This window comes from Grus americana, chromosome 4 (genome assembly GCF_028858705.1).
Source record: "Grus americana isolate bGruAme1 chromosome 4, bGruAme1.mat, whole genome shotgun sequence".
NCBI lineage: Eukaryota > Metazoa > Chordata > Aves > Gruiformes > Gruidae > Grus > Grus americana.
In genome coordinates this window covers 36230278-36257014 of record NC_072855.1, presented here as the reverse complement: position 1 = coordinate 36257014, position 26737 = coordinate 36230278, and the positions used below count along the sequence as shown (strand labels likewise).

General features: G+C 37.9%; 1 protein-coding gene across 3 annotated transcripts; it reads left to right on the top strand.

Moving 5' to 3' along the window:
- Nucleotides 1-60: 60 nt before the first annotated feature.
- Nucleotides 61-26737, top strand: TRAPPC11 (trafficking protein particle complex subunit 11). Of its 3 annotated transcripts, none has more exons than XM_054824311.1 (29): nucleotides 61-496; nucleotides 1524-1693; nucleotides 2176-2246; nucleotides 3094-3208; nucleotides 5855-5954; nucleotides 6718-6791; nucleotides 7022-7118; nucleotides 7962-8095; nucleotides 8421-8568; nucleotides 9408-9501; nucleotides 10849-10928; nucleotides 11044-11122; nucleotides 11211-11265; nucleotides 12653-12798; nucleotides 13939-14000; nucleotides 14101-14233; nucleotides 14852-14982; nucleotides 15499-15654; nucleotides 16142-16329; nucleotides 16991-17139; nucleotides 18678-18799; nucleotides 19461-19580; nucleotides 19937-20002; nucleotides 20104-20260; nucleotides 21823-21931; nucleotides 22686-22777; nucleotides 23663-23796; nucleotides 24180-24347; nucleotides 25762-26737. In XM_054824311.1, the coding sequence occupies exons 1-29, from the start codon at nucleotides 293-295 to the stop codon at nucleotides 25804-25806; spliced, it is 3399 nt and encodes a 1132-aa protein (XP_054680286.1). In that variant the 5' UTR covers nucleotides 61-292; the 3' UTR covers nucleotides 25807-26737. The 3 variants fall into 3 exon arrangements, with proteins under 3 accessions (XP_054680286.1, XP_054680287.1, XP_054680288.1); XM_054824312.1 differs by having other exon boundaries at nucleotides 67-496; nucleotides 12653-12735; XM_054824313.1 differs by lacking the exons at nucleotides 22686-22777; nucleotides 23663-23796; nucleotides 24180-24347; nucleotides 25762-26737 and having other exon boundaries at nucleotides 67-496; nucleotides 21834-21931.

Below are 26737 nucleotides of genomic sequence, written 5' to 3'. Positions count from 1 at the left end.
GTCGTTTCTGCTGCCCTTCCGATGACCGGCGCTCGCTTCCTGAGGCGGCGGCCCTTTTTCGCCCCGCCTGCTGACGCTTCCCGTGACCCGCGGCTGCTCCCGGTTGGTGCTGCCCGGCGCCGAGCTCCAGCCCGCGGTGGCGAGCGGCGTCCTGGGGGGAGACGGGCCCGACGCAGCGAGGAGCTCCCACAGCCGGGGGCGGGCCGGGGAGGAGCGGCCGGCCTGGGCCGCAAAAGCGCCGCGCTGAGAGCCGCCCTCCTGCCGCCTCGCAGGCCGCCTGCACGGCAGCAGGATGACCCCGACGCAGTGGGACTTCCCGGTAGAGCTGTGCTGCCGGCCCATGGCGTTTGTCACCCTCACCGGCTTGGACGTGGTGTATAACGCCGTGCACCGGGCCGTGTGGGACGCCTTCTGCGCCAACCGGAGAGCCGACCGCGTCCCCATCTCCTTCAAAGTGCTCCCCGGCGACCACGAGTACCCCAAGTGCAGGACGAAGGTAGCGAGCGGCGTGTGCCCCGTCTGCTCCCCGTCTTGGCGGGCCCGGCCCCTCACGGGATTCAAGCCTCTGCCCGCGGAGCAAAAGTCAGCGGCAGGCCGGGGGGAAGGATGCGGGAGTTGGTGGCTCCCTGAGGGCTAGGGCCCTAGCAAGGGGCTGGGCTGATCGGCCGGGGTTACAGGCAGCTGAGCAGCACTCCCTCTGCTTAACGCTCAGCTGGACTTCTGCTGTCTCTTCCCCCGCTGTTGGAGGGGAAGTGTGAGAACTTGAAGCCTGAGGAAAAAACTGTCAGGGCTAAGGGGAAACCAAGGGCGTTGTGACGGAGTGCTATGGATGCACAGGAAACCAGGGTGCCTTAGCTCATAAGCCAGAAGCAGAAAAAGGCAATATGATTTACTTTTTGAAGTACTTGCTGTTCATTTACTCAGTATTAAAGTATGCTTGTAAAATTTGAGCTTTAAGGAAACCCAAAGTTTAACTGAAGAAACTAGATATTAGAAACTGGTGTATTCTGAAAAAGAGTAAAGCCTTTAATTAAGTGAAATGCAGCAAAAAGAATATCTCTGCTCGACTTTCTGCTTTGCAGTGACAGTTAAGAAGCAATGCTAATAGGTTTAACCCTTGGAAGACTATATAATTCTGTGATGCTGGCAGGGACCAAGAATGCTAACAGGTTTCTCCAGGCTCTGTTTGAGCGCCCCTCAAGACCTCCTCTCCCCCTTTTAATATAAACCTAATTTTTCATGAAGGTGTATGAAACATGTTTCTGAATGTGACCTTTCTCCAGTCTACCTGGAATCTGCTGTCCTTTGTTGCTGATATCTCAGGTATCAGGCCCTAATGCCAGGGAATGAGGTGTATGTCTTACTTGATAGGAAACAAAGGCCTGAGGGAAAGAATGTTAAAGGAAACATAACAAATGTATCCACAAGTAACAAGAATATAGAGGCAATTCCCCTTCTCCTGCTATGCTAAGAGGCCGGTAAATTGATTTGGTGACTTGCTTTAATAACCTCAATGTTTTCAGAGGACATCCTATGAATGGTATATTCCAAAAGGAATCCTGAAGACTGGTTGGATGAACAAACACCTGAATTTGGTTCCAGCACTTGTTGTGGTGTTCTATGAACTAGACTGGGATGAGCCGCAATGGAAAGAAAAACAGTCGGAATGTGCTACTCGAGTTGAAATTGTCAGGTAGAGTTTTTTCACTTGGTTCATAACGTACTACAAGCTAATGGTAAATGTGAATTGCAGAATCCTTTTTGCATTCTAAGATATATAAATATATTATTTTTTTCTTAGACACAAATTGAGGGGAACTTGAACTTTACTTTTGGGAGTACAACTGCCAGTAAAGAAACTCTTTTTCTTTTTTTTTTTTTTAAATGGTTTGTTTTTAAAAGCTATTTAAGTAAAAATAGCCCCTGAAATTTTGCTTGCTAAATTCAGCACAACTATTCTGTCCCGTCTGAACCAAGAAGAGAACACAGCATTCTGTGGATGATGCAGCATGTTGTTGTGTTTGGTTTTATTTCTTATATGGCAGTCTTTCAATGCTTCCATCTTTCAGTGCTTCCTTCTAGACTGAAATATTTTTTCTTTTTTTTCCTTTTTTTTTTCTGATTACTCACAAATAAGTGAAACCTTGACACTATGCTGTGGTGTTTTTATTTTAGGCAAAGTTTGCAGGGAAGAAACACAAAAGTCGCTGTGGTTTTGATTCAGAAAAAAACACCATTGCCTCCAGGTACTAAATTTCTGTATACAGTTGTGATCTCATTTTTCAGAAGGCCTGATGGACTGAGCTGACTACTGTTTGTCACATTATCTGCAATTCTTAATATTATGTCATCTACATACTTTAAATACATTGTGGCTTCAGGAAGGTGTACAAATGGAAAGAGCACTCAGGGAAGTTGACCCTCAACATCTGATACTTTTATCCTTAACTTCTTTCTCTTAAGTCCAAGTCCATCTTTTGATACACAGTATCAAAAATGGTTTGCTAGAGTAATACATGTGACATGCCTCCTTGTAAGCAAGCTGCATTTTAAACCTTGCTTCAGCTCAAGAAAAGCTGTAAAAGCAATGAGAACTTAGAAGAAGGATATTTGGTACCTACAGAAGCCTTGTAGTTTAACTTGATTTTAATCAATAACACTTTGGAGTCAAGCAGAGCTGTGAAATGTGGTATGTTTTAACCTTCTGTTTCTGTAGAACTGCTGCTTCAGCTGTAGCTGCATACTTTCTAGTGTCTGGCAAAATGTTTGGTTTGTTTTGTTTTTTCTATACCTGCTATATATGTTTGTCTTTTCTGGATGCTATTGTATTTATCAAAACACATGATATTTAATTCTGTGAGAGAGATTAAAACCTTATACTTGTAGCTTAGCTAGCAACAACCTGCTAGAAAGTTTCTGCCATGTGTTCTACTGGATGAAGCATGTAGAACTCTGAAAGAAGGAAGAAAGAATGTGATCTTAGTTTTACCTGTATTAGATTTTTTCCATACCTTGTACTCACGAAGGTTTTACAGGTAGTTTGACACTGCAGCACTGCATACTGCTTATTTGTGCTTTCCTTGACTTCACTAGGGGAAGATGTTATTGCATCAGAGAGGGCAGCAGCTTTATGTAATGCTTGTGACCTTTCTGGAAAATCCCTCTTTGTACTTCCACATACTGATCATCTTGTTGGTTATATTATAAGGTAAGTGACTGTAAAGCACTGTTTTGCTCTGTTTGTTTACAGAGACGTTGAGAGAGTTGATAGGTTGGGATGACTGCTATGGGGCACGCTTCTTTTAGACCAGCAGTGAATGTTTTATCTGTTTGCTGGAATTCTTCAGGTTATTTTGCAACCTGAAGAATTCCACACAGCTCCCCTTTCTCTGTGAGGCTGAGTAATGACTGTCAGAAATATTGCTTTTGAAGAAACATAGTTAGATATCCCAATATTTTCTCTTCCTCAAGTTGGGTAGAGGCAAAGTGGGCTTTTCTGCCTCTACAGGGGCTTTGGCCCTGCTAGTTCAAAATCATTTTCCCTAGAAATGTTTTGTTAGGTGTAACTCTGTATTAGCAGGTCTTTGCTTTTTTTTTCCTTTGCTGTATAGGTATCTATTTATGCTAAGTGGCATTTATCTGGTTGCAAATATTATGTCTGTCATTTTTTACATTTCTCATGCTTTTTGTTTTAATATTTACAGGGAATACAGCTTCAAATAAATTATGAAAGCCTTTCAAAAACAAAATGGGGAAAGAAAGACAGTCTTGTATAGACCTAAAGAGAAGGGCTCAAACTATAGCAGATCATAGTTTATTAAAATTAGTTTTCATTTTTCCAGACATCCTCAGGAAAAGGAGGGGTCATCATCTGAGAGACTAATTCTTCCGTCTCTCATCCTCATGTTTATATATAAACAGTAAAGTTCTCAAAATAAATCAATATTATTGTATCCATGCTGCTCATAAACAGCTACTAGAATTGATCAAAATAAAGTAACCATTACTTTTAGTCTTTCATACTTTGCTCAGTGCTAAGGAGGACATGTTTACTGCATGTTAACTAGCATAAGCCTTTGCAAGCTGTGCAGAGTTGCATTTTGATGTGTGATTTGCAACTGTCTCCAAGTTTGTGAAGATAAGGCTATATCTTTAGGGATTAATAGCTCTTAATGCACTTTTTTTAAAAAAAAAAGGTGTTTGAGCATATAATCATGTCAGAATTCCTGATATTAATCTTTTTGTTTTGACATTTTAAATTGAGATTTCATAGTAGTAAAAGAGAATATTTATTTTTTTACCCCTTGGACTGGCTTGTCTTTTCTTACACAGCTGCAATATACTGCTAAAATAAGTATGATAGATAGACTTAATTTATCTTGTCTTCCTTTTGTGACTGAACTCATAGTTAACAATTGCTCTCCATTGGTCTGTCCTGTTGTTTTCATCGCCGTCCTCTCTGTGCGACGAGCAGAACACGAATTTTGATCTGCTTTAGTCAAAGTCCGCAGTGATCCCTTTTTGGCTAAATCACAGAATTGGTACTTGATCCTTTACTGTCCGTGTGCATCAGTGCTATTGAATGTATTCATCTTTTCAATTCTGGTCTTGTTCTAGTTGATTTTACTCCTTTATAATTTGATGATACAGCATATGCTTTTTAGATCCTCTTCAGCCTCATACTATATGCAGTGTTCTGGGCGTTGTTGTCTTTCTCTTCCCCTGTGACTTGCCATTGGGCTATTTATCTTGCAAGCACAAGTTCAACTGTTACCTCTGCAACACAGGTAGCTGTTGATGTTTGGACAGAATGATGAAACCTAGTCTGTGCCCTCGTAATTTTATTTACTACTATTTTTTCCTTCTCACTCCTCCCCCCACAGTCCAGCAAATAAGATCTTGACCTGTTGTCCTGGTTTCAACTGGGAAAGAGTAAATTTTCTTTCTAGTAGTTGGTATAGTGCTGTGTTTTGGATTTAGGATGAGAATAATGTTGATAACACATCAATGTTTTTAGTTGTTGCTAAGTAGTTGTAGTGCTTACGCTAAGTCAAGGACTTTTCAGCTTCTCATGCCCTGCCAGGTGTACAAGAAGCTGGGAGAGCACAGCCAGGACAGCTGGCGCAGGCTGGCCAAAGGGATATTCCCTACCATATAGTGTCATGCTCTGGATATGACTTGGGGGAAGCTAGCTGGGAGGCAGGATTGCTGCTTGGAAACAGACTGGGCATTGGGTTTTTGGTTTCTTTTTTTCTTCCACACGTGGTGAGCAATTGCATTTGTGCATCACTTGTTTTATGTGTTATTAGTATTATTCTTTTCTTCCTTTGTTATCCTATGAAACTATCTTTATCTCAACCCATGAGTGTTTTTTTTTCCATTCTCCTCCCTATCCCCTTGGAGCGGGGAGGAGTGAGCCAGCAGCTGTGTGGTGCTCAGTTACCAGCTGGGGTTAAATTATGACACCTGTTCAGACTTACCCCAGGAGCCTCTGCAAAACTTGTTTGTTTTGACTGAGGCATCTCTCTAATTTCTGTTGCCTTGCAAAATCCTAACAGCTTATCCTCAGACTTTCTCACTTTAAATACTAGATTGTTGTGTGAGAAATCAATCCATAAGGCTCTTGAATCTACTTGTTCTACTTTGTGCTACCCCCGTGTAAGGGTTTTTGTGAAGAATTTCTGTCTGCAAACTCTTACTCTCTGTGGTAACTTAAAGAAGAGTTTAGTAATACGTCAAGCTTCTTTTGCCAACATTAGAATAAGCATAGTTAAAAGTAATTTATTCTGAAGATCTCCAGATTCTTTGTATGTGGGGAAAAACTTAGTGAAACTCATGAGCAACTTTGTTGCAGGTTGGAAAATGCTTTCTATGAGCATGCACAAACTTATTATTATACAGAAATACGAAGAGTTAAATCTCATAAGGAGTTCTTGAACAAAACTACTCATCAGGTAATGTTATCCTTTTTTTGAAATACTGTGCAAGTTACAGTGCATGTTAAAACAAGAAAATAAGAGTTGTTTGTTGCTAAAACGTTTTTATTGCCCCCCCCCCCCCCCCCGCCCCGCTTCCAAGTTGAGATACCTTCTCTCAGTATAGAATGTAAATCAGGTTTCATTTTCTGCAACTTAAATTTTTGTTTTGTTCTTACATTTATTTGTCTTCTTCACATCTTCCTTAGAGGAAGAGCCACAGCCCAAAATTGAAGTTCTCTGATTAAAAAAAACAAAACAAAACAAACAACTATATGGGTTAACCTATTTAAATGTAGTATCTTAACAAGTTGGAGGAAGTGCTTCCCTTAGAAGCTCAGAACTTGAACTTGCCCTCGGTTTAGCTTTTGCTTTTCAAACTGTTAAATATCTGCTCAAACACACAACGTTCTGTTGCGATTGCCAGCTTCGCTCTCTTGGAAACTGGGATTCATCTGGTGAGCTACAAATGAACAGTCGACATTGCTGGTGTAGAGATTTTGGGGGGTTGTAAAGCCTTTCCCCCATTCCAGGGCAAAAGGCTTGGAATAGATTAAATCTGTTGAAAGATCAGTGCTGCGTCACTGTGGCAAAGAGTACTATTAGGAAACAGTTGCATAGTCAGTTTTTGAAGTCAACTGCTACATTATGTAAACCTCTGAAATCATCACCTGTATCTGCTTTGTAGGTAACAGGTATGTTCAGATGTTTGTGAATGATGTACACTGGTTGTGTTTTGCAGCTTTTATTTGTTAGACACCAGTTCAAAATAGCATTCTTCAGTGAGCTGAAACAGGATACGCAGAATGCCCTCAAGTAAGACTCATGTAATCTTCTGCAACCTTCTCTTCCCTAAATTACTGCTAAGCCATAGACTATGATAAATATTTTCCCAAATACATGTTTAAATAATTTTGCATGTAAGGGGTGAGTTCTTCACTGGGAAGAACATTCTGATTGGAAGGCTGTTTTCTGCTGTCAGAAATCCTGTTCTTAAATTATATTATCTTGTATGATTTAACTCTAATTTAAGTATTCCTGCTTAGAAATTACAGAACTGCCTATAATCTTGTGCATGAATTGAGGGCTCATGAAACAAACATGCTGGAAATCAAGACCATGGCAGGATTTATAAACTACAAGGTAACAAGTGTACTTCTAATCTTCGACAACCTTTACTTAAAAAAAAAAAAAAAACCAAAAACAAGCTTGATGCATCTTTAATGTGTAAAGGTTTAAAAATTCCATTTTATATTGCTCTTAAGGAGATGGATTAGAAACAGCTATCAGTGAAATACCGATTACACTCAGACTTGCAAAGACTTCTGAATTCCACACGAAAAGATGCTTAGCTGAAGTTTGGGAGTATCTTGAAGGACTGGAGTTCATTTGAGATGCAGTCGTCTGAAGACTAGACTCTCTTTAACTCTCTCTCTGTGCAGAGGGAATGAAAACAAGGGTTGCTTGTTCCTTGAATGTCTTTGTCGTCTTGCAAAGCTTAAGCCAGTATAGTTCAGCTAGTGCTTATTAGGAGGAGGAAATTAACTCTAAGAATCAGACTGTACTTCTGTGGTATTTTGGGCCTTTTATGTAAAACAAAACTATCCCACCATTTAAACAATCCTGGAGTTGGACTCCATCAAATTCCATTTGCAGACTGCAGGCTTCAAAGATAATGATCTTCCTAGTGGCTCTGCAGTTCTATCTTGAATTAGGCTGTGAGTTATGCACTCTTCCATTGACTTGGGGGAGAAGGGGAAGAAAAATAACATTAGTGGAAATAGAGGACCACATGGTTTCAGGTGTAGTATATTATGGTTTACATCTGTTTTTCTCCCTCTGTTTTCTATGCTATTTGAGCTCTTCAGAAATATGTCAAGTAAGTTTGGGTGGTTTTGTGAGTGGCATTTTTTGGGTTTTTTTTTTTAAAGCTAATCCTAAGCAACCTAACACAGTTATTTTTCCTCTTATTTTGATTTCTTCTAGATCTGTCGCCTCTGTTTTCAGCATAATACTCCACTGGATGCAATTGCTCAGTTCAGGAAACATATTGACTTGTGCAAGAAAAAAATTGGCACTGCAGAATTGGCTTTTGAGCATGCTGCCTGGATGTCTAAACAGTATGTTTTTGCTTAGTAATGTTTCTGGTTTAGTTCTTATATAACCTTGTGAAGTTCACTGTTATACTTGTCTAGGCAAGATACAAATTCTGAGATACGCTAGATCATAAAAACTGTATGCTGTTATTCTATTTTGCATTGCTTATTGACCACTTTTCTCTGGGAATTACCAGGGTATGACACAAATGCAGTTATTGAACTTAGATGCAAAAATTCAGAAAGCTATCATCTGTCTTAAAAATAACCAGAATTTTTAATTGAAGTGTACATTTCAGTTCAAATTGCTGTTCTGTACATAATCTTGGTTATGAATTTTTTTTAATAGGTTTCAGGCTTTTGGTGACCTGTTTGATGAAGCGATTAAGCTGGGATTGACAGCAATTCAAACGCAGAATCCAGGTTTCTATTACCAGCAGGCAGCCTACTATGCACAGGAACGGAAACAACTAGCAAGTATGCTTTGTAACCATGATGTAAGTTGGGAGGGGAGAAGATGCTTTACAAATAACCAGATAGTAAATTAGCTAATGTTTTGGTCTCAAATAGTAGTGGAATAATCTGCAATATATGTAAATGAAATCAAGGAAAGGATATGTATTTTTCTGATGCTTACTGATGTCGCAAGTACTTATGTATTGAAAAAGTTCCTCCAGAATAAATTTGTTAGTGTTTATTTTATTACAAGTAATTCTGACACATTTTTAAAATACTTATAAAAAATAGTATACTTTCTACATCTCTGGATACTCAAAAACTTAATGTTTTTCTAGTATATTTTTCTATACATGCACTGTATCTGGTCACTTAGAGGAAGCAGAGAAACAGGAGCATTAGTATTAGTGTGGGAGAGTGTGGTGTTGTTTTGGGTTTTTTTTGACACTTGCCTGGCAGAAAGGGTTGCATGGAAAATTCATCTCTGCCATCGATTAAACATACATGCTAATTATATGTGGCTACTCTCCAGCTGACATGTCCTGATTATTTAAAAATGTCTTTGTTCCTATTGGTGCTATTTATTTGTAGTTCTTGGATTATCTTGTTAGGAACTAGTTTTAGAAAGGATTACCCAATTATTCTTTAACAGTACGTAAGATGAATGAAGGTGAATGAAGTAGGATGTCAGACTGAATGAGAAGTACTTAAATGTTTGGGTTTCCTGAAGTATGGTTTTTATACAGGTGGCTGGAAAGGCTATGTGGCGTAAAGCAAACTTCTTTTTATGTGCACATGTATTGCAGCATCAAATCACTTTTAATGTTTTAAAATGAAACATGAACTCTCTTTTTTATGACTATATTTGCTGAATTTACAGTCCTCTGTGATATATCCCAATCCGGATCCCCTGGAAACTCAAACCGGAGTGCTTGACTTCTATGGGCAAAGACCATGGCGGCAGGGAATATTAAGTACGTTTCCGTGTCTTGTATCTGTGGAGTTTGGACAAACTTCTTTTAGCTGCTGATGCTGCCAGCTGACTTGGTGGGCATCAGCATGTAATCCCTTTTCCACTGAGGCAGACGCAGGGGTGGGACCTCTCTCTCTCTTGTTAGTTGGTGATGTGACTTCAACAGGTGTCAGTTGGAAGCACAGGAAGTGTTTAATCCCTATAGCAAATAGGAAAAGGAACCTCAGGTTTATCCAGGATCAGGTCTTCAGCAAAGATGTGTAGGCCATACTGAAGCTCTGCTGCCGCTTTGTTTCTATCACTGCCTAAGCTACCTGTAATCAGTGTGCTGCAGAAATGCCTGACTGCAGTGAAATGCACTCCTGGGAAGAGAGGTTGGAAAACTGGATACAGCAAAAGTAATGATGCCCCTGAATGTGATTGTTATAAATTCATCCTGCCATCCATACTATATCTTGTCATGAGTTCCCATCTACAGTTGACACTCTTTTTTTCTGAAAAAGCTTTTCGGATTTCAAAATGGATTGAGAGGATGCAATGACTAGATTTTAATCTAGGAAAACCACAAATTCCTTAAGGAAGATGTTTTCTCAGAAATTTGGACTTTGAATGTACAGCTTTGAGCTATCTGTAAATACACATGCAGTTCTGAGATCTTCATTGTTGACTGTGGTTTTACTTCCCTTTTTCCCTTTCCATTTGGTCTCCTATCTTTGTTCTCTGCGTATGCTTTAGGCTTAGCCACTTTATCATTGCCCTCTTTTTAAAGACTACTTCATTTACTGTAAATACAGTACTGTCTAACCTCTTTTTATCTTCAAGTGTTAGTTTTAAAATCAGTTAGAATCTACTGCCAAGGTTAAATAGTTTAAGATGAAGAGAAACTTTACCTGTTAATATATTAAGGGTTTTTGATTCCAGCAAGAGTTTATAGTCTTTTAAACCATACAGTTCTTTATATGTTGGTGTTCTCTACTGCTAGAGAAACATAAGACAAATTTGTAGCCCTTTTTCTTATCTCATCTCAAGTAAGGATTCAAGCTTAACATATGTGCTTAAATGTTAATAGATGCAGTCTAAAGACTAGGTCTTCCTGTAGTTTGTTATTTTTGGGTAGCTTCAGATAACTTCTTTTAAATCAAAGACGTTTGTTCAAGAATTTCCTTTCTGGAACACAGAGGATGGATGAGTTCTTAAAGCGATATATCAGTCTCCTAGGCAAAAGAATGTTTAAGAGTCTGAGTGTGCTTGAGTTAGAGCTTGCATTGCATATAGCTCACTACATAAGTAATTCCCTTTAGGTCTGGACAAAATTCCAATTTCATGAATTTTTCATTGTCTTATGCAGGCTTTGATCTTTCTGATCCTGAAAAGGAGAAGATGGGGATCTTATCCCTACAGTTGAAAGAGAAAAATGTCCTTCACTCGGTAAGCTGTATTCTAAAAAAAAAAAAAAACCAAACACAAACCAAAACCAACTCTTTTCTAACATTATCCTAATGTTTGCATATATAATGATATCAGTAATGGTTTTATCTGCTAGGAGCTAATAATCACTTTGTTGAGTAATGCTGTTGCGCAGTTCAAGAAATACAAATGTCCAAGAATGAAAAGTCATTTGAGTGAGTATAAATAATCAGATGCATTTTTAAAATTAATTTTGCAAAGACTTTCAGTATTGATCTGGAACACTTTTATTTTTTTTATCAGTGGTTCAAATGGGAGAAGAATATTACTATGCTAAAGATTATGCCAAAGCTTTGAAGTGAGTACTGTTTATAATTGCTTCTTTCATGTACTATTCTTTTCACTAAGCCCCCATGTCTTACTGCTATAGAACAATGTTGGAAGCTTATCTCCAAGATGCTCCTTGTACCTGGATTTGATTGAAGCACAAGCTTTGGAGTCCACAAACTCCACTTACATTAAAGAAAGCAGTACAGATATGATGAGTCAGTTATAGAGTTGTGGGGATTTGCCTTATTGGGCAAATATTATTTATTTCTAGCTCACTCTGTGTCTGTCTCTCTCCCAGAAGTGATTTCTGAAACTTGCTTGCTACTGCAATAAGAATATAGTTACATTTAATTACAAAATTCAAAAAATATGGAAGTGTAGCTGAATTTTATTTTGGTTTATATACCAGGGAATTATCATAAGGAATTAATTTTATTGGTGTAGTTTTCTGCTATTAATGACTATAGAGAGGAAAGCTTAATGCTGAGGTACAGCTACCCTCTTTTCTGAAGGATGTGTCTTATGCCTAGTTTCTTAACTTAGTATTTTTAAGGGGAAACACAGTCAAGGTCATGTTAAGTAGGAGTCCTGCAGTGTTTTCACTAATTAGGTTTCAAAGATCACATGTTGTAAACAGAATATGTTTGAGGTAGGAGAGATGTGTTTACTGTTGTTACTAGCTGACTAGAAGCTACGTGGAGAAGATAGGCTAGGATAAACAGATCAATTTGTATTAAGCCTAATTTTTGTATGAACAAGCATTTCTTATTTATGTTTAGGCAGATTTTTCTGTAGTAGGCAGAAACTCTTGTCTTGAACAGTTGAACAGAGTTTAAGAAAATCACTTCTGCTTTGCTAGTAATGGCAAAGATTGCTCGGTATTAAAACAAATATTAAGGTGTGTAGTTTTGCCTGACAAATACATGTGTTGTTTGTAGATCTTTGAAACCCTTGAAGGGAGCGGGGGATAGGAGGTAGGAGGGACAAGAAATAGGTCAGCTTAAGGAACATTTAAATCCTTTAGTTTAAAAAGGGACTTTACTGTGGTGTTTTGGTTTGTTTTTCTTAAAACTTACTGCATACTCAATAGTAAAGAATATTTTTAATGTGATGCTGGACTGAGACTCTTCTGTCCAGTTGCTTTTTTGCTAGTTCTTTATGTGAAGACAGGTGAATCTTTCTGTTGTTCTCTGGTGAAAATTGCTCTAGCCTGAAATAGAAAATTCGTGGAATAAATTGTTTCTTTACAATCATGTTGTTTTCAGTAAATCATTGCTGTGTGTAAACAGTAGGCTTGACTTTAACCTAGCATTTGTATTAATGAAGATGAATTTTGTTTAATGGTACCAAATAAATGTAAGCTTCTAAAAAATATTGCTGTGTATAACTTTTCTCTCAATTTTACTGTGTTGCAGGCTCTTGGATTATGTCATGTGTGAATATCGCAGTGAAGGATGGTGGACTCTTCTCACTTCCATATTGACGACAGCTCTCAAATGTTCATATCTGATGGCACAGCTAAAAGATTATATAACGTACTCTTTAGAGCTACTGGGTAGAGGTATCCCTTAAGAAACATACTCAGCCTATACAGAAAAGTACATGTATTTGGAAGTCTGACAAATCATTGTCAGACACAGTGCTTACAGTACTTCAAATGACTTGACTACAAAGTAACTGTATACCTGTGCTGAATTTTTACAACCTTCTCTCGTATGCTGGAGAGAGAAGGTTCTTGCTCTTTTATTATAGAATTAATTGCATTCAGATAGACTCTGTCAGGATATCTGAGGCACAGAGCTTCACTTGAGACTGTCCAAATAATGTAACAGAAACTTTCTGAGCTTTGGTGTGGGGGAAGAACTGTAATACAGTTAAAGGGGAAAGACACTTTTCCTGGCAAGTAGCAAAGCTAGCACCATTTTTCTGGACTTTAAAATCCCAAATGTGCTTCTCAGACTTTTTACTAGAGCTCTGCTGATGAAATACACATGGTGTGTTTTAGGAAACAAATGTGACATAGGGTGGCTGCACAGTAATAATGCAAGCACTCTGCTTTGTGTAATGTCTGTGATTTGACACTGCAGAAATAATCCTTTTGTGCCCTAAATGGCTAATGAATGCCACTATTAGGGTAGGTGTGGTAAAAATGGGTTTGCATCTTCTGTTAGCTGGCCAGGCTTCTCTGATTTGTATTAAAGAATAGCCAGTGAAACAAACCCACCTTTCTTCATCTCTAAGAGAATAGTGTTTATTTTAATTAGTCCTTTTTTCTTCCTGTCACCTTCTCTAGTTGTTGTTTCTAATATTATCCGAGCTTCCCTCTCTGCATGTTCCACACTCTTCTACCATTTCTTCCTTTTTTTAAACATAAATAATGAGAAGGTATATGCATTAATCTCGTGGAGTTTTCCTCTGATAAATTATGAAATGCTTGTCTAACCAAAAAATACTTTACTTGGTTCCAGTGGAAGTAAGAGGAAACACTTGAAATGGGGGAAGTTCTAAAAACTGAATGAATCCTTCATTGCTGGTAGATGGATGTTAGAAATTTTTTTTTTCCCCCAGAATGTCATGTGGTTGTTTTTGGGTTTTTTTTTTAAAGATGTAATCTAAAGGAAAGATTTATTTTCAAGTTAAAAAAAAAAAGTAAGAGGACTTGCTTCTGTCTTGTAATCTTTGGTTTTGTTCTGTTTGCTAGCATCTACTCTTAAAGAAGATCAGAAGTCTCGAATAGAAAAAAATCTGATAAAAGTTCTAATGGTAAGTGGCAAAACTCCTATTACCCTTTTAAATAATCTTGAGTGGTCAGGGTTTAGTAACCTTCTTCTATTGTTATTTGTAATCTTCTATCTGGATACAGAACGAAAGCCCTGATCCTGAACCTGATTGCGATGCTGCTGCTGTGAAAGCATCACAAAAATTGTGGGCTGACCGTGTTTCCTTGGCAGGCAGTAATATTTTTACGATAGAAGTCCAAGATTTTATACCATTTGGTAAGTAAGAAAGCAAATTTACACTTGATTATAAATTTTCATGTAGTTATATCTTGAAAATAACTAATTAGGAAAAAATACAAAGTGTGCATTAAAGCCAGCAACACTGAAACTCTTGTTTCAGCACTGCTCTGTTCTTCTAAATCAGTAAGATAAGAAGTCATGAGAAAAGGCAGTGATCTCTATCCCTGATATGGATTACTAAAGAAGAATCCCTTGCTTTTTGAAAGGCTTCTGCCACTCTGGTGTGCTTTGAAGTAGGATTCCGAGGAAGGAGGGCAGAATGTGGGTAGAGTAATCCTCCCATAGAAAGGCAGCATGAGTGAGCATTAACTACAAAAGTAGTACATCTACGTGTACAGGATTAATTTTTTTTCTGCTGGACGTCTGCCTCTCTTCTCCTCTGCAAAGGTTTCAGCCAAATGCTGAAAAGTAGCTTTCTGTGACAAGTGTTAGTAGGCAAATATGTCCCACTTACATACAAACACAAGTTTTAAGAATATACACAGAACAGTGCTTACCCCAGTTATTTCAAGAGTGTGCTTCTGGAGTTTAATGTTGTATTTTGATGTGTTTAACACTTACTACTTTTTTTTTCCCTTTTTCTTTTAATTCCAGTGCAGTGCAAAGCAAAATTTCTTGCTCCTAGTTTTCACGTTGATGTTCCTGTGCAGTTTGATGTGTACTTGAGAGCTGATTGTCCTCATCCTATCAGGTTTTCTAAGCTCTGCATCAGTTTCAATAATCAGGTAACTATGTTCTATCTGTCTCTGACCTAGTGATAGAAGCCTATCATAAGAGTAGAATAATATCTGCTGGTGTTTTTAAACATGAAAAATTTAAAAGTTCTTTCCCAAAACTTATGTTAATACTGAAGTTGAAAAAGTGTTTTTTCTTTTTTGCATTATCTATCACTTTTGACAAGTATATTGACACTGTGATAAAACTCCCAAATGCTGTTTGATTAGTTCATCTATCATTATCTTTGCCTTTCTATGAAGGTCTCCAAGGTTTCAGAAGGATCAGTTTAATATCTTATTTCTCTTGATGTTCTTGCCTGAAGTTACATTAATATAATGGATATCTTGTGTCAAAGAATTGTCATAATTACTTGCTAAGTCTGACTTCAATAGTGTGAAAAGTAGCAAGAACCCTGTAGTTTGAATCAGTAACACAGAGCCTTAACGCTTGCTATGCTACTATTAATCTCTGAAGATGTGTTAAGTCTGGATTTATCAATTTTTTTCCCCACTCTTCTGTTGTAGGATTACAACCAATACTGTGTGGTAGAAGAAGCCTATCAAAAAAGTGATATTCTAGAACAGTCATCACAAGGAACAATGTGCTTAGTCCCTGGCAAAACGAGAAAGTTCACTTTCAAATTTGTTGCAAAAACTGAAGATGTAGGAAAGAAGATTGAGGTTTGTCAATTTTTTTTTTTACACCTTTATTACTGTTGCTTACAAAGAACTCAAAACTACAAAGCTGTCTCTAGTCTGGCACCAGTTAGTAATGTCACTGCAGTTCCAAATGTTTGAAAGGGAGTAAAATTTTATTGACAATGCCGAAGCAAAAAAATTATCACAGAAACTTAAGTATTGCTTCAAATTTGTTTTTGTTTTCTTATATGTGCAATATATATTAAAAAAAGAGGGGGTGGTATAGCACTGTGGGAGGGTAGGAAACTACAAAATACTTCACCGCACACACATGAGGACAGATACTTTTCCCACCACTGTTTCATTAAATGAAATCCTGGAGTGGTGAGGTGTCTTCAGGCTGCAAAGCTGCCAGAAGCTTTTTGGTGATACACATCTTTATTGTGCTTGTATATATTGGAAAACTATATTCTTACAGTAGGTGATCTGAGAGCAGTTATCACTACATGTTTAAACTTGTGTCTGTCAGATCACCTCTGTGGATTTGATCCTGGGAAGTGAATCTGGCCGATGTGTGATTCTGAACTGGCGTGGGGGAGGTGGAGATGCTGCTTCATCTCAAGAAGCATTGCAGGCAGCACGTTCCTTCAAGCGAAGACCTAGGCTTCCAGATAATGAAGTGTACTGGGACAGTTTGACTATTCAGGCAAGCACTATGTGAGTAAAAACTTGAAAATACATATAATGTATCATTGTGAGTTTCCTGTGAAGTCCTGATCACTCTGCCTAAAAGAAGAAGAAAGACTTGTTGGGACTTCTTTAATATGAGGTTTTTAATGTCTTTCCTTAACTGGGGATAAGATAGGTACTGTCTTAATTCTTAAGGACTTTTGAAGCTCCAGATAGCTAGAAGTGCAGAAAAAGCTCGCATTGATCTCTGAGTATACCAAGTATGCTTTAGTTCTCCCCTTCACCTAACTTTGCTAGGCAGACTTTTCCCATATTTTGTGCAAACTAGGAGGTGTTATTTTTTCTCTTACAAAAGCCATCACGCAAAGAATCCCTAAGCAACTGCGTTGGAAAATAATTATTAATAAATAGGCTAATACTAATTTAGATGTATTCACAAGAATTAAATCTGATTGCTCTTGGTGGGGATGCTTTCTTCTTTCAGAACATCTGAACCATTAATGTTTATTACTGGGATTCCAAACTGTTTTCATAGAATTGTTCACATCATGTTGCTTTTCAAGAGTCTCACATCTCCTACTTGAATAGGCCACCAGTTGTCAGAATAGTCTGTTTTAATCTCCTTTAAGCTAGTCTTAAAAACTTCTTATTGAAGAAACGTACAATAACTGAGTTTTTTTTCTTAAAGGATTATTTCTAGAGTGCCAAACATTTCTGTTCAGCTCCGTCATGAACCTCCTGCCCTGACTAACGAAATGTATTGTTTGATTGTGACAGTCCTGTCACATGAGGAGACAGTGGCCAAAGATGTTAAGCTTACAGCAGGATTAAAGCCAGGTATTTGGGGTTGTTTTCTTTTAATCCAGCAGTCTCCGAATTGACTCCTTGTTTTTGATGCAATACAGAGAAATACAGTAAATGGCTCTCCTGCTGTAATTAAGAGCCAAACCAAAGTGAAGGTTGGGAATGATGAGATATAGTGTTAAGAACAAGAGCTAACAGACTCATTCACTTATGGTTACCTTAACCACTGCTTGTCAATGGTGTTTACGTGTGTTCAAAAGATAAATCTTTACAAGTTTGAAAGAAAACATGCAAGCTTTTGTATTCCTTTCTAACCTTTTATTTAATTTGGTCATAACTAAATTTTTCGTTTCCCAAGAGAGAGATCTTTTTCTTGCTGAGATGAAAGCATTAGACAGTGCTAGATAAATTTTTTTTTCTAAGTATAGTCTTTGTGGGTTTTCTCCCACACCCATCCCTGCTTTTTTTTCCCCCACCCTGGACAATGTGGTTTGGTTTTTAAACCACTTGACATTTGGAGGTGGTGGAGAACTGAGATCGGTATTCTTTCAAATGAAAAGGAAAAAATGCAAATATTATATGTCTAAGTCCTGGTTAGCTGTATGTAGTTATTGCTGACAGTTTTCAATATGTGAAGTCCAAATGTCATACTCGGTAAGCCTATTTGTAGCAATTATCGTAAAAGGCAAAAATACTTTTAAGCCACTAGTATGTGAAATGCAATATGCACTGTGTACTCTGAAATAAAACCACATTCCCAGTTGTACAGTTCGTTAAAGTCAGTGGAGCATTCTTTAAACTTATTTAATTGGAGGTTTGGGCTTGGCTCCTAAGGCAGTGCTTAATAGTCAGTCTTGATTTTTTTTTTTTTTTTTCCCCTGCTTGATCTTGACTCTTGACACGCGATATGTAAGGTCAGTGTGGGCTTTCTGATTGCATTAAAAGAACAATTGAAATTTGACATTTCATTTACAGGGAAGGTGATATATTTTCCACAGTAGCAACTCTTTTGGCAAGATGTTTTGCTTTGAAAATTATCCAACATGATTTTAGTAATGCCATTATTCTAGTCAATCTCTGACTGGAGAATGGTGTCATTTAACATCTATATATTTGGTTTTACATATTTCCAACACAGGCTTGGAAGAACAGTTTTTAAAAGATGCAAAATCATTAATCATTCATCTCTTGAAAACAAGAATCACAGAACAGTGGAACTTCCTTTTTACCTTATATAGAGTACTAAGAAAAACTTGGATCACGTAATAGTGTTGTGTTTTGTATATGGTAGGGAACATGTAGATATGATTTCTGATTTTTGAGATTTTTTTTTTTTCTGGCCTAAATGGATGAAACAAAAATCTTGCAGGATGTGAACCTTCCAACTTAAAAAAACTTAAGATGTCAAATCTACGCTCTGTGGTGCTTTTGAAAGATTCATTCAACCAAATGAATAATGTTAATTCCTCATGTGTTTCTTTTTGAGATGAATATCTTATTACTTTTAGTTATTGCTCTCATGCTTTAGTGACGTAAGCCTGTGTGGATATGAAGGCTGTTTTTAATCCTAGGGCAAGATGCCAACCTGACTCAGAAAACTCAGGTGACGCTTCATGGAACAGATACATGTGATGACTCCTTTCCTGCACTGCTTCCTGATATCCCTGTAGGAGACTTGCAACCAGGGGAAAAGGTGAGGCTTAAAACCTTTTGATATCACACTTAAGAAAATAGGGATCAACTAATAAAAGACTCTCATAGAAGGACCTGTGTTTCCTTTCAGATATGTGAACCGATAAATGACGTACAGCATATTGTGCCTATTGTTTACTTGTAGTTTAGTGTTGCTTTAGCTAGATCCCCTTTTGGACTAAATTTGGGAATGAGGTATATTCTGGGATTGACGATACAGCTGGTAGATAAGAAAGTAAGGAGGCTAATCTCAACTGTTCATTAAATGCACTGCCTAATGCACAGTAGATGATAGTAGTCAGCAACTGTGATCAACATGGTAGAGGATCAAATATGCAGGTGTTGCACCAAACTGAAATTGTGACTAGTAACTCAGAAGTTGGGTAGATCATGTATTATACAGTAATGGTTCTTTGCTCATCTTTTACTTAACGGTACAAGAATCAGTAGTGAAGCAGCTGGAGCTGTGCTACTCTGATAAAAATAATTCACTGTGTGATTAAGAGCATGCATTATAGGAGATTCTTTATGGTCAAAATAATACCCATTCTACTATTGCCTTCTTGGACCAAGTAAGATGATTAACAAGTTTTGGACAGCTCTAGGCCTAATTAATGTAACTTAGGTATAGCTTGGCTCATCCTGTCTCCTTTATTTTGCAGCTGGAAAAACCAATATACATTCGTTGTGGAACAGTCGGTGCAAGAATGTTCCTGGTTTACGTTTCTTACTTAATCAACACTATCGTTGAGGGGAAAGAAATCCTCTGCAAGTGTCACCGGGTAAAGATGCACCAAGTGCTGGAGATACATTCATGAAATGCAAGAATATTCTCAATTTAAAGGCTGTAATTCCAAGTCTCTTAGAAGCCTTTCTAGTAGATAGAAAAAATGCTAAATCAGCAGTATGGTAGCCCAATTTAGGATGAGCAGTTTCATAAGTATAATGAGAAGAAAAGTTTTCTATATTTATTCTTAAATATCTTAAAGATACATTCTGCCGTGGGGGGAGGACTTGGTTAAAATGATGATTAAAAGTAACTTTACACTAGTAACCTTTGTGATCAATAGCCAGGTCTGAAACTGAATATAACTTTTTTTCCCCCTTCCTCTTCCCACCCCTTTCGTTACCTATACAGGATGAAACTGTAACCATAGAAACAGTATTTCCTTTTGATGTTGCTGTCAAATTTGTCTCCACAAAGGTATGTGTTTGAAAAGTTGTTGATATTTTGGAATCGTGCCACTTTCAATAGTTGCACCCTGTTTAGTTAGAAATAGCCAGAGTTTGTGTCTGTCTTGACAGTTGGAGCACTTGGACAGAGTATTTGCAGATATACCATTTTTACTGATGACAGACATCCTGAGTGCTTCTCCTTGGCCTCTCACTATTGTAACCAGCCAGCTACAGCTGTCAGCTTCTATGACCCCAGTAGATCAACTGGAATCTTATGTGGAGAATGGTAAGTTTTCTTAGATTATGCTTTCTATCAAGAGGATACTTTTTGCATAAGTTGGGAGTAAGAAAGGGGGACATTTTAAACAGCATATGCTTATCGAACTCTAGTACTAAGCAGCTTTCTTCCATTTATAGTTGCTTGCCAGAACACAACTTAGGCAGCAGTAGGCTTCAAAATGTAGTTCTACTTCACTAGATCAAGTAAATAGACTTGAATGATAGATGGTGACCAGAAGTCTAAATATAACAGACATAAGGGAAAGCACCTGAAAGTACTTCTGATACGCAAATTGTTAGATATACTTGATATTTCCAGTGTTTATGGGCTAAGTATACTTTCTGGAATGCAAACACTTTACCACATGATAGAGGCAGCATCCAAAGGCTAAAGGGATCCATGATTGCAGTCATGAAACTGAAAAATATGAAGCTAGACAGTGTAGGCTATAAAGAATAGTTAGAAGTAAGCATCTTTTTTTTTGTACTAACATAGCTTAATAACTTTTTTACATTTAAGTAATATCATCTTGCAGATCTCAGCCTTTGAGTGTAGTATGTTAGCTTTAAAGCCAAATAAATGGAGTACTTGGCAGCAGAGCTGATCCAAAATCTTCCAACAAACATTGTCTTTGCATTTGCTGAGTCAGAGATGTGAAATCGTGTGTATTATATCAAAACTTGGAATAAAATGAGGCAGTCTGGGTGGCTGCCTGATTGTGGAGCAGCTGTCCACCCATGTAATCAAGGAGTCACAAGACTCTACTTAATCTGTAAATTCAAGGGTTACCTGGCAAAAAGCAATTGTTTCCTAGGTCCTTTAATCTTCAAACTGTGAGATTTCATCTTCAGCTCTGGTCCCTTGTACTTCATGGCTTCTGGTTGGTGCTTCTAAAGAGCTAACTGGCAGGAGGTATGAACCCCCTCCAGATACCAGCTATTCATCTGTCCACCTTTTGGATGACTTTTTTCCTTGTAAGACTTCATAAAGATTAATGATTAATTTTGAATGACTAAAACATCTATTTTCTTAGTTGTTTTCTTAAAAATCACTCTCTAAATTAAAAGGTACTCTTTTTTCCTTAGTTCATTCAAGTGGAGGAAAAAAAAAGAAAAAAGAGTGAAAACTCAAAGCCAGTAGATTTTTCTTGTGTTCCCTCTCATCTGTTTGGGTGGGAGAGGAGAAATGTCCATGTTAATTTTCATTTTAAAAACAAGAGACATCTTATGCTGGTGTCTTGAAATTTGCTGTGGGAGAAGTGTAGAATTTGAGTTGGCATTATTTTGCACTTTTTTTGTGTATGAACACTAAATTTGCAATGACTTGTTCTCTGTGTACACAAAAGACCTTATAATGCCGTTCAGAAAGTAAACCGTTATGTCACCCTTTCATGTATTGGGATACTTCGCAATCTTTATTAAATTTATATATTACATAGGTATACTTTGCAAAGCACTTCAGATGCCTTTCTGGCTCAACACTTGTGTTTGTGTCATATTGGATTTTTAGACTTGGTGGCTTCTGCATTAATGATTATGCTTGGATTTTAAACAAAATCTTGCTGATAGTTGTTTTACAGACAGGTGAGAGTGCCAGTGAGTGCTTTTGCCTTCGATGTCCTCCAGTTACTAATACTAGTGGAGTGGCAACTGGGTGCTATATCATTTCCTGGAAGAGGTAAGCATCTCTTGGGCTGCATGGGGAGAGGAAATAAAGTTGGTTTGGCTTTAGGGATGATGGTGAGTTGGAGGGGTGTTTTTTTGGTGGGGTGTGTTTTGGTTTGGGTTTTTTTTTTTCTTTTTTGGTTTTGGATCTTCCTGTAGCAAGCACTGTCTGGACTTTGGACCTTACTGATTACTGCTTAGCTTGTTAGACTTTTGATTAAATATGTATTTCACTTAAGAGATAAATATTATGTGGTTATGATTTTAACATTCCGTGAAGCTTTCAGTTTTGTAAGTGACCTAAGATCTTAAAAGAAGTTTTGTCGCCTTCTGCTGCCTGTTTTTTTCCAGTCATGAAATACTTCCCTTGAGAAGCTAGATCAAAGGAATAGTTTTGTGGTAGTAGAAACTAACAAACTTTTTTAAATGCGAAAACTAACTGTTTTCTCACCCTAGATTGTGCGTTTATGTATTCACTTAGTTTTCAAAGATAAATGTTGAGGTATATCTTTCTTCTAGTTGGCTTTTATTTCGTTTTGGAGCTGTTTAGTTTTCTTACTTGCCTTCTACTATTTTATCTCCATGCTATGGCACTTTTTTGCTCACTTCGAACAATCCAGTATAAGGATTTGTGTTTTTTCTTTCCACCACTGAAATTGCTATAATTTTAGTTTAGTCACATATAAGTGATGTTCTTTCAGTTTACTTGCTTGATACTTTATGTTGTATAACTTTAAACATGGTCTGTGTATGACTTTTTCCTGCAGAAGTTCACCTGTGGAAAGTGTACCTGTTGTTAGTACAGTCATCACTCTACCGCATGTGATTGTAGAGAGCATTCCTCTCCATGTTAATGCAGGTAATATTGGCAACATATATGTCCCAGTTAGAATTTTTAGGACTGCCAAAGTTTTACAGCATCCAGAGCTTGCATTTACTGTACCAAAAGACAGAAAACTGGTGCTGGATATTAGGGAGCTAGTGAAAGAAGCTGTATCACTGCTTAGACTGCCTCAAGCCTTGCCCCTCTTTCCCCACTTCCATTCAAGGGAAGAGCTGGAAGGTGGTTACACGAATGCGTTCTCTTAAAAGCTGTCAGTGGATCGCCCTGTGTTACATGGCAGCACAGAGGCCAGTTACCTCTGCTGATGCCACCTTCCCGGTAGGGTTTTCTAGGTGCCCGTGGCAAGAACTGTTCCATCCGCCCCCACCCTGGCTGCATCCCAAGAAAGAAACAGCCTGGAGAATTGGAGCTGCTTGTGGGCAGGTGAACTGTTTCTCTTCTAGCACTTCACCTGCACAAGAGCAGAGGGGGAGTGGAATGCTTACTGAACTCACAGAATTCCTATGCTTTCCTCAGTTTGGTTTTATTTGTACTGAGATTCTTCCACCATCTTTTCCTGTTATATTTTGAAGGAGCTTTGTGACGGTATCTGATAAGGCTTTGGTAAGCTGAAAATACCCAGCAGCAGCCAAAGTGACTTCCTAGTTAGCATTCCTGGACAGTGTTAGCAGTTGGGGGTTTTGTAACTAGATGTTGAAATGTTATTGAAAAGTTGTAATGAGGTTGTGTTCTGTTCTTTAATCTTTTTCTGAAAAATCTTGTCAGAAATATTTTAGATGCCTAGTTATGGTATTTTTTTTCTTCAAACTTTTCACTGTTCTTTGTGATAGATTTTCATTTTAAAGTTCCACACACAAAAAAATATTTTTGTATTTGAGATTACTTACTTTCTTTCCAAAGATCTGCCATCATTTGGCCGAGTCCGAGAATCCCTACCTGTCAGATATCACCTGCAAAATAAGACCAACTTAGTCCAGGATGTGGAGGTGTCAGTGGAACCCAGCGATGCCTTCATGTTCTCTGGCCTTAAACAGGTAGAAAATTGTCACGTCTGATCCTGCTGGCTTATCTGGTAGTGAAGAATACATTGATTAGACTTACAATGATGTGCAGAGAGAACAAACTTATTGTTTTATAGATGTTTAAACTATGGGAAGTTCTGTCTGGAAGAAGGCATGGATGCAGACTCCATTTAAAGAAGGGCTAAACAGAAGCCCGGCTAGAAGCTATTTGTCATGTTGTTTATGGGTAACATGGTGTTTCAGCATAGGAGTAATAGTTTAATTAGAATAGAAAAGTAGTTGCGTTCTTTCCAAGGTCAGAAAGTAAATGTTGTATAAATAGAAAGTAAACAGAGGACTGCTTTTGGTCACAGAACTCATCTATGTTTGTGGCTTTTTTCTTTTCTTTTTTTAAGATCCGATTAAAAATCCTTCCTGGCACACAGCAGGAAATGTTATACAACTTCTATCCTCTGATGGCTGGATATCAGCAGTTACCATCTCTTCATGTGAACTTGTTGCGGTTCCCAAACTTCACTAATCAGTTGCTCAGACGATTCATACCAACGCACATTTTTGTAAAGGTAAGACTGTGAGAAATGCCTTGTGCTTAAAGGCTCCCTGTGGGGCTGCTCAGTTTTTGGGGACTACCACCCCAGCTCTGCTCAAAGCTGAGTGCTTCTAAGCAGACTGAAATGGCTGGCATGTAACAGTTATTTGCTTTGAAAAGTCTTGGGTTTTGCACTGGTGTCATCAACCAAAATTCTGAAGAAATCTGTTTACATGCAACAGGTATTTGGCTACAATTAGATGAACTAGCTGAATGTGCTTAGCCTGTCCCTCTTATTCCATGTCTTACTCTGTAAAATGAGTTTTAGAGTTGTCTGTATTTTGAGTACAGTGAAGTAAGCTAAATGTAATGAAATACTTTAATACTGTAATTTGTAGCACTTCTGGAAAAGAGAAGTGTTTGAGCAACTTGTATGATAAGGTTCAGAAACACTGTAGCAGCCCACACCTCCCTAAATAACTTCTAAAAACACATCCTCTCAGTGAATCACTCAGTCTAGATTTTTTTTTTCCCCTAAGTCGTATGACTCTGAAGACAACAGGCTGCTTTTGGCTTTTTAAGAATCCTTGAAATCCAGTTGCCCAAAACAATGCCGCCTTGTTCCACTGCTGCTGTCTCTAGAATATTGTATTCACTTTTTAGTCAGACTCTTAGCAAGCTAGGAGCCTGAAGAGTTTGTTTGTATGACTTGAGGTGGACTTGTTCAGACATCTGCAATCCTGTTTCCAGGAAACAAGCCTGGCATTCTCTCAATTTTCTTTTAGCCAAACAAGATAGGCAGAATTTACTTTTTGCATATGCTGTCAATCAGTAGCTCTTCTAGATTGGTTGTCAAGATGTTCTCCTAAGTCAATACAAAGGCTTTTTTTCCTCAAAAGCGTGGGTTCTCAACACTCCTGTGGAATCTCTCAGGCTTCAGAATTCTTTGCTTTTGCTTTGGAGTTGTCAGAACATCAAAAAACCTTATTGTAAGGGTGCCTTTTCTTTAAAACTTCCTCCTCGTTCTCTCCCATTTCTAGTGATTCTGCTTAAAATTCCTCCAAGAAACTGTCAGTCTCGTTCCTGTTTTATGCATTGATAATTACCAGCTTTTCATACTGTGGTAATACTCGGAACTCTTATCAGCCAGGCTTTGTGCTAAGCTGTCCAAATGTGGATGGAGATGCTCTTGACCTTTACCAGGGCAGTTAAGGAGCTGAAGCCTCTACTGAGTAATCACAGGGTCAAACTGAAGCTTCAGTTGGAAGTCCTCTGTGTTTATGCTACTGGTGGGAACCATGAGAAGTAAGGATAGGCTTAATGCTGCGCTTGTGTGCTAGATCTATATTGATCAACACAATGTATTGCAAAGTCAGTTTCAGAACAGCTTGGTCTTCTGCGGTTTTTGTTTTGTTTGTTTTTAATTCTCTGTCTTTATTTTCTTAAAGCCTCAGGGTCGTCAAGCAGATGATAACTCGATTGCAGCTGCATAACTTTGAGACCTGTACCTCTGCACTTAAAGAAAATGGGATGTTGCACAGAATATGTAAAGCTCACTTTGGAAACATGGCTTTGATCAAACCATAAGATTTAAATTTTATTTTTAAATTACAACTCTTAGCAGAACTAATGTTTTAAAAACCTAGTCTTTCATAGACTTTCTTTAAGGAATAAACACATGGGGAAAACTTGGTGCTTTATTTAACAGAAACATTCTTTTGAAGTTAACTTTGAACGTCAAACTCTTAGAAGTATATTAAGGCATATTAAATGTCTTGAGTATTTAAGAGAAGAAATGCTAATTCATTTGACCAAAACAGAAAGACATTTTCATAACTAACAGTAAGTTGAAGTGCAAAGTTTGTACTTACTATTAGAGACTTAGAATATTGAAACTGATCATCCTGTACAGAAGTTTGTTCTGTGCTATTTGTGTTGAGGGCAGAACAGGGTGTGTAGTAGCACAATAAACTACAGATGGTTACGTTGTACTGTTGGAATTGAGCGGCTTATTAGTTCTCTAAAACCATAAATCTAAAAGGCACTATTTCTCCTAGGTAAGCCATACATCCAAATTTGAATTCAGCAGCTAGTTTAATGAACAGAGAGATTCATTCGTAACAGTTGAACTATCCAGCCTGAAGCCGATATGGTTTTGGATTATTTTTACACACACAGCTTCCAGATTAAAGGTAGTCTTGGTAGTCTCCTGCTGTGTAAATTTAAGAAATGGACATCCTACTGTTGTACAGCTCTGGATGAACTGGTGTTTAAAATACAGTAAATCATGTATATAGAAAGAAATGCATTGTGAAAACTTCAGTTCAACTTTCTAAATAATTACATTTTGATTGCTTGGGAAATACCTTATTTATTGTCAAAGTGAAGTTCTAATAAACAGCTTGTAACAGAGTGCTTCACAAA

Excerpts from the sequence above, each read along its gene's own strand:
- TRAPPC11 (XM_054824311.1), top strand. The coding sequence starts at position 293 with ATGACCCCGACGCAGTGGGACTTCCCGGTAGAGCTGTGCTGCCGGCCC. Across the intron at positions 9,502-10,848 it reads ATGGCGGCAGGGAATATTAA|GCTTTGATCTTTCTGATCCT; the intron begins GTACGTTTCCGT and ends TGTCTTATGCAG. Across the intron at positions 20,003-20,103 it reads TCAAATTTGTCTCCACAAAG|TTGGAGCACTTGGACAGAGT; the intron begins GTATGTGTTTGA and ends CTGTCTTGACAG.